Here is an 8,345-nt window from a genome sequence, read left to right as displayed (position 1 = left end):
TGAGCTGAGATCCGGCCACTGCACTCCAGCCTGGGCTACAGAGCGAGACTCCGTCTCAAAAATAAATAAATAAATAAAAATAAAAATAAAAAAAATTAGCCCAGCATGGTGGTGAGCACCTATAATCCCAGCTACTCAGGAGGCTGAGGCAGGAGAATCACTTGAACCTGGGAGGTGGAGATTGCAATGAGCCCAAATTGCACCACTGCACTCCAGCCTGGGCCATAGAGCGAGAGTCTGTCAAATAAATAAATAAATAAATAAATAAATGCAATTTTATACCCTATATAGTTCCTTTTGAGACAATTTTTTGTAGATTTTGAATTTTTTAAACTAAAAAGATATGTTTAATTCTGTTATGTCTGGTTTAACAAGGAGAAATTCAATCAATGCTTCTATGTTCATTCAGTGGTTCTGAGTGGTAACCTGAGGTTCATAAAAATGACTGGAGGCACAAAAGTCTGCCTTGAAATGTTTTTTTAATAATAGAGAAATATATAATTGAGGCAATACTTCACAATTTTAAAACTGTTAATCTAAAACTCTAAAATATGGGCAATTAAGTACTTCATAAGTCCTTTAAGATGAAAAAAAAAAAACCCAGTAAACATATTTAATGATTATATCACTAATAATTATACACTGGGATCATTAATGGAAATTGTGATTTCAAACCCTGGTTGCCAGGCACAAATAAATCCCCATTAACTGCTCTACATCTATTGACACTCGCTGCATTGGCTTAAAATTTGGGTCTATAAGAAAGACAAAATAGGTACTAAAATTTTAAATCAAGGTGTTTACTTAGACTCCAATTTTTTTTTAAACTGTTTGTGTTTAGCAAGGCTTAAAACCATTGCAAATAACAGAAATTATAAACATACCTGGCAAACATTTGTACTTTTACTGGAACTGAGTTAGTATTTTAAAATTTCTGAAATGGTTCTTAGAAATTTTAGTAAAGTCAATAGATGCTGTTTAAGCAAAGTAAAAAATCTTAAGTGAAAATTCATAGTTCACAAATTCTACCATATTTATAGGTGGTTAAATATGTAACAAGGTTTAAAGAGACAACTTGGTTCTAAAAAATTAATTATAAATTAATAAGCTGCATTTGATATATTTGCACAGAAGATAAATGCCCCCTTCAACGTTATTATTAAAATGATGGAATTAGAAAATGGTATTCAATGGTAGTCTGTTAGTCTGTCTGATATGTTAGTTTTATTTATAAAGAGTCTGGTTCTTTCTAAAAACAAATAAATAATTATAATTGAAACTCTTTATATTTGCTATTTACATTAAAAAAAACCCTATAAACTAAGCATAAAAGTTAAGCCTAAGATAGAAATTCGTAATAAAACATTATACAAAGTAAAGCCTAGCCAGGCGTGGTGGCTCACACCTGTAATCCCAATACTTTGGGAGGCCTAGGTGGGCGGATCACCTGAGGTCAGGAGTTCAAAACCAGCCTGGCCAACATGGTGAAACCCCATCTCTATTAAAAATGCAAAATTAGCCTGGCGTGTTGGCGGACACCTGTAATCCCAGCTACTCAGGAGGATGAGACAGGAGAATAGCTTAAACACTGGAGGTGGAGGTTGCAGTGAGCTAAGATCATACCACTGTACTCCAGCTTGGGTGGCAAGAGCGAAACTCCATCTCAAAAATAAAAACAAAATTAAAATAAAGTCTAAGATGGACCACAGTTTTTCCTGTAACAGAAAATGTCCAAAGTTTCTATGGTTTCTCAAACTTTGTTAGCAATATTAAGGTTTGTTATGTCTAAGAATTTTACTTATTTTAGTAAGTTTACTTATTTACTATAATTACTTTTGCACCAACCTAATAATACTTTTTATAACATAAATCTCAGGGTTACTTCAAATGAAAAATATGTTTTGGAACACAGCATAAGAATCCCAGAGAACTGTATTTAAAAGAACTGCTCAATATCTTAAGTTATTAGGCAAGGCTGAAATTGGAAAAGTTTGAAAAGGCAAATTAAAATTAAGATTAACCCAAACTATCAGTAATTCTTTCAAGTCAAATTTTCAAAGAAAAATAAAAAGATACTACTCAAAATAGCTCCTAGAATCTACTGTCATATTTTCAGTGTTTTCTGACAATGTCCACTTAATTCTGTTATTAAATATAAAACGTGGCAGTTCTTCTCAATGTGTGCCTGTATTGTTTTCCAGGTGAACAGAATGGTTCTACCAAGATTTCATTACTGTTCACAGTTGGTGCTTTGTAATTCTGTGTAATTTTAATTAAAGAAGAATTCTGAAACAGCCTCCCTCTGTGCTACCTCCAAGCATACAATTAGCAGAGTACAGTGTCTGCTGTGAACAGTCAGTTAATGATTTCAGTTTAATAATTTATTATTGCTTCTTCAGTGCCAGCCACACTAGAAAAACAAGAAACTGAAACCGTATGTAGCAAACAGGCATTTAAGGTGCATGGTTTAACAATCTCAAAAGGATTACTTTCTCTGTGTAAGTCAGTCTAACATCTCCACAAGCCCCAAGTCCTTATAAATGAGTGAGTACTATTTTTTTCTCCCAAGGTTTCAAGGAGAAAATAAATTTAGATTTTCCTCTTAAATGTGTCTGTGTTTAGGGAATGGTTCCTATGTCAAAGTATCCTTCCCTCACAACTTAAAAACAAGACGTTCTTCTCAAATATACCTTTGGGGTATTAGAGGGGTATGAGTAACTTTATACACTGATATTAAGTCAAATTTAAATAGTCTTTTAAAAAAGGTTGTGAGTTCTGCAATTAGCCATTTCCCCAACTCGAAAATCTGGTTAACCAAGCTGAGCTGCAATTCTTGAGCCTAAAATGATTCTTCATTTAAAGAAATCACTTTGTTATTACAATAGAGAAATCAAGGCGTTTACATTACACAATCTATTTTTTACAAAAAATGCAAAGCAATCTCTAAGTAATCACTAGTTCTTTCAATAAATTTGTATTCTGTTAGTCCATTCTGAAAATTGGCACCTCGATTATAAGGATGTTGGAGAGTTAAATCTGATAAAAAATTTCAAAAACAAAGGAACAAAAACATACTATTAAATTATACTTTTTAATATTGGCATAAAAAAGATAATACATTTGATGTAATTTTGTTTCAATTGTGGGTATAAGCGATCATGGGCTACTATATAATAGTAATGTTTTATTTATGTATATATTCAGAGCCATATATATACATACATATAATATTTCAAATATTTAAATCTATATAATTCATAGATAAAACTATATTTGCTGATATACAGTTAGACTTATCTACAGAAATCAGTGCATTTTTCATACTGATTAAAATTATCTTGCTTTATTTATATGTTATTTCTAGATCCTTATTGAAAATTACATAATTGAGGAAAAGTATGAAAAAAGCAAATATATTTAATAAAATTCAGAGCTGTAGAAATCACTTTAATCCTAAATTTTTACACTTTACACTTGAACTTAGCTCTATCCCATCCCATGTCTACAGGATAAAACATACAGCCAAAGTGTGAAGAAGAAGAGTATATTAGCTACACAAAGAAAGTAAAAAAAAATATTTGTATGTTCTCTTCTTCCAAAGGGTAAGGGGAGCTGGATATAGTGGATGTCCTGAATTTCCCAAAAAATGTCATTCTAATGACATTCCCCTAAATGCAATAAGAGGAACACAGATGCACATGACTTTACTGCCTAAACATTCATCTGAAATTCCTTAGGTAGTAAACTGAAACATCTTGCATAACACAATACTGTAATTATGTTCACACATTGGAGCATAAATGAGTTGATGTAATTATGTTGCATTCGTTACAAAGCTTTACAGTACATAAGAAAGGATAAATAGATTATTTTATTCACAATAGCAATAATACCATTGTCTTTAGTTTATGGCTCATAAATGTCATGTGAAGTCTATAATAGTTTTAAAAAGTAGTTCTAAGAATCATTGCCATTCTATTTCTTTTGCTTTTACTGTCACTTGAGGAATTAATCAAAATGCACTAAAATTCATATCTAATTTTAATTTGTCTAAGTTTTATAACTCAGCTTGCAACTTGTACACAAAATTTTGATAGAAAACAGTGGATGCCTATTGCTATTTCCACAATAGCTATTTATCTGAGTTGCTTAAGAAACACTTTTAATAAAAACAGCAGTTTAAGAACTATATTGAAATTATACCCTCTTTTCTCTAAGATGGAAAATGTATTCTCTGCTTCACTGTGTGTTATTTTTGAGGATAAGAACGATTGTCAACCATTTGTTTTCCAGATATTCGGGACAGTGGGGGTCCCAAACCAGTGATGGTGTATATCCATGGTGGCTCATATATGGAAGGTACTGGAAATTTATATGATGGAAGTGTCTTGGCAAGTTATGGCAATGTGATCGTCATCACAGTCAACTATCGACTTGGGGTACTTGGTAAGAAGAATCTCTTTATCGTTTTCACGACGAATCCATGAAGTATATGATGGTTTTGTTTTGACTTGTTTTGTTCTGCTTTGCTTTGTTTCACCCATGTTTTTATGCTTGTTGACGTTCTTGAACCCAAATTTTTTATAGTTTCGATGAACTCTATAGGTTGGCTTTATGATGTGAAACTAAAAGGTGATGAAATTATTCATGTTGTCATGGAATGTACTTCCTGGTTTATAAAACTCTGAAAGGCAAAATGGTTGGGCCTTATTGAAGAAGAGTTCATCTTTGAACAATATTTCCTCCTTCTGCTTTTCTGTTTACAATACTATAAGATTGCCTGAGGTTTGGTGTGATAAGATGTAAGTTTACATTCTCTTCTGGAGTATGCATATGGACTCGCTTTTGGGAATGATTGTTTGCCATTGTGATGGAGGTTTCTTTGGTTTGTTGTTGTTATTTTGGTTCCATAATAATTAGTAATATTTTTCTGAATGTATTCTGATTGAATTATTTAATTTGAAAAAAGCATACATGGATTTTATAAAGTAACAAAGAATTCAGTTCAATGATGTATACTCTTGCCAAAAGAATGATAAAATAAACACAAAGTGGAGATTTTTAGCTGTGATGAGAGAAATACTATTTACAAAATAACTTAGGTACTCTGAGATAGGCATGTTATCTTATGCAATAACCAGTTTTTAAAAGATAAACTTGCTATTCTAGTATATGTTTATTTGTTATAATGTTGCCACAATTTGAGGAGTAAAATTACTGTATGATTTATTAAAACATCTTTATCTGTGATGTACTTAATTAACAGAATTTGCTAAAAGAGCATAATGCATCCACAAAATATTTAAATTTTTATTCTTGATTGTTCTCCAAGTCTTATCCCATACTATACACTTGAAGAAGTATAAATTATAATTTTGTTTATACACAAAGAAGCACCTCACTCTTTCATTTTATTATCTAAAATATTCTGAAAAAGGAATTTGAATTATATTCCTTTTTATAATAATTGGTAGAATCATATCTTTATCCATGTTGAGAATCAGAATTTTTTCCTCTTCAGTGTTATCCTAACTCCTGTGCAGTCATAATTCTGTGTTTAAGCTTATCACAAAGGTCAAATAGTTTTAAAAGGTAGGATAATTTTTGTGAATCAAGTTTATAGTCTGGGGGAAGGAGACATTTTACCAATGTGAAGGTTAAATCTCAATCATTTTCTAGTTTGCTTTTTTGAAATTTGGAGTGTAGTGAATTACCATAGATGTGCTGCATCAGTATAGGTATAAAATAGTTCTGTAGCATTGATCAAATACACATGAGTTCCTCCATAGTGTCTAATCATCCATTGCATCAAACATTCACACGATTTCTGTGGGCTGGGATGAGTGTCTTTCCACCAGTGAAAATTCTGTGTATTAGAAGACATACAAATAATTGCTCATAATAATTCTTGAATCTTAAATCTTGAATTCTTAAATCTTAATGTTGTCATTTTTTCCTATGGAACATTTTAATCGCAAGGAGGGTTTTTAATATTTTAATGCATTGAATTTTAATTGTAGTATTGTTGAGAGCTCAGTTGTTTTTGTTGATTATTCTTCTTCTATTTTTCTAATTTTTCAAGTGAAAAATCCTGAGCAGTGACCAGTTTACCGGGTGAAACTTTAAACTGAAATGCTAAATTATGGTAACACTGTTTTTAAGGACTTGAACATCCATTTAGTCATATATATTTATTTTATTTAAGAAATGCTTTGGTCACAACTTTTTTTTTTTGCCTCTTTCTGTTACTGGTTTTGATTATATAAAGCAAGATTTCATAAAATAAACTTTGTTATTATGTTATTATAAACTTTACCCATTCTTTTTCTTTTTATGTATTCAGAACTGATGAGGACTTGACTGTGACCTGATTTTAATCCTATATTCATGCCCATACCCCATTTTAAATGCCACACTGTGAGGATTAGATGGCAAGGTAATGGATTAACTCGCCAAAATATAAAGAACTCAATCACTTGGTTTAGATAGTAGCAGACAGCAGACAGTGTTGATGTTATTAAAGTATGATTTCCCAGTGTTAAATATTTGTTCTGGCTCTACTGTACCCTAGAATGTAACATTTAGTTGTCTCTTCTCCTTTATTTCTCTTAAACACATTATACACTGATAACAAGCCGAAGGCTGTCCTTGGTAGACCTCCTCTCAATGTGACAAAGCATAAACTCTGTGAAACATTGTTTAGGTAGACTTTAAGACATTAGCTCTCGAACAGATGTCTTCTGGTCACTTTTTTCCAAAAATATGTGTTGGGTATTGTGAACATGTATTTAAATAAATTAATTCATAAAAGAGAAATTATCAGAACATGTGTTTCAGCATATTTTGCATGAGTGCTGCACCACAGCAAGATCAACAGCTCATCTGACAGAACTGCAGCAATAAAGACTGTAGACTTTTGAGACTGGTGTTGTGAATAATTTGTCTAACAGTAAAAAGGTAAGCCAAGGTTTCTTGGGTGTGGGATCCAAGACTATGGCTGTCTAATTTGCACCGGAGTGATTAAGTAGGAAATAAGCTATGATCCCACATCTGAGGAAATCCTGAGCTATGTTTTCACTGGGGTATTTTGGTGTGAAAGAAATAGATTTGGGGGTCCAATGGACAAAATGGGTAATTATAAGATCATTGATTCGAGGTGACTGGCTGGAACAATCAGGATGTCTGCAACAGGTAGTGCAATTTGTGTCGATTTGAACTTACCATGTGGAGGTGGTAGGGAATCTTACAAGTTTTGTTTTTCGCTTTGTTTTTAGTGATGAGTAGAGATGTGCTAATGTTTCAGTTAGAAAATTCATAGAGCTATCTAGCGGCCAATTTTTCAGTTTAAAGATTTCATGTTAAAAAATTGCTTATTACAAAGTAGGAATAGAATAGAAGAAAAAAGATACCTCCACTGTTCCTCAGAAGAAGCTAGTAACAGGTCAGAATTAGTTCTTCTACCAACACCCTTTAGTGGTTTCCTCTGGAGTGGTAACACAGAATATCACTCTTACTGTGTTGTGTATGATTTTCACCCATCCTGGAAATGCTATTCAAAATGATAGGAAAAACTGCCAATAAGATTGACAAAGAGGGAAGGGAATGCAGGACTCTGCCTGCTAACCTCATTCCCCAGTTTCATGTTAGAGCCCCCGGCGACCTCCTACTATTTAGCCTCATACTTCTTCTACATTGAATATTTAACTTTTCTTTCACTTTTGGCTATACACATTCTTTGTCCTCAGTCAGTTTTGACATAAACTTTCCATATTTGCTTTCTTCAGCATCTTTTATTTGATACATTGTTACATAGTCCTTAAATATGTTTAAAATTATTATTAGTAGAGTATTTTTTTAACATTCTAGTATATTATTTATAATCATCTTACAAATGTAGGGAGAAATGGCCAGGTGCAGTGGCTCACACCTGTAATCCCAGCACTTTGGGAGGCCAAGGTGGGTGGATGACCTGAGGCCAGGAGCTCGAGACCAGCTTAGCCAACATGGTGAAACCTCGTCTCTAGCAAAAATGCAAAAATTAACTTGGCGCAGTGGTGGGTGCTTTTAATCACAGCTACTTGAGAGCCTGAGGCAGGAGAAGCATCACTTGAACCTGGGAGATGGAGGTTGCTGTGAGCTGAGATTGCGCCATTACACTCCAGCCTGGGTGAGAAGAGTGAAACTCAGTCAAAGAAAGAAAGAGAGAGAGAGGAAAAGAGGAAGGAAGGAAGGGAGGAAGGGAGGAAGGAGAGGAGGGAGGGAGAGAGAGAAAGAAAGGAAAAGAAAGAAAGAAAGAAAGAAAGAAAGAAAGAAAGAAAGAAAGAAAGAAAGAAAGAAAGAAAGAA

The 8,345-nt window shown here is 33.0% G+C and overlaps 1 protein-coding gene across 2 annotated transcripts in view; it reads left to right on the top strand.

The window, feature by feature from the left end:
* The window catches only part of NLGN1 (neuroligin 1), a 909,691-nt gene that overhangs the window by 403,605 nt on the left and 497,741 nt on the right, over positions 1-8,345 (top strand). For both annotated transcript variants that reach the window (XM_011944140.1, XM_011944139.1), the window contains one exon: positions 4,294-4,446. In XM_011944140.1, the coding sequence (XP_011799530.1) occupies positions 4,294-4,446 (153 nt within the window). The remainder of the gene's footprint in view (positions 1-4,293; positions 4,447-8,345) is intronic.

The sequence above is a fragment of the Colobus angolensis genome, unplaced genomic scaffold, assembly GCF_000951035.1.
Source record: "Colobus angolensis palliatus isolate OR3802 unplaced genomic scaffold, Cang.pa_1.0 Scaffold228, whole genome shotgun sequence".
Taxonomy (NCBI): domain Eukaryota; kingdom Metazoa; phylum Chordata; class Mammalia; order Primates; family Cercopithecidae; genus Colobus; species Colobus angolensis.
Note: the sequence above shows the minus strand (reverse complement) of the source record. Positions and strands in the feature narration are given on the sequence as shown.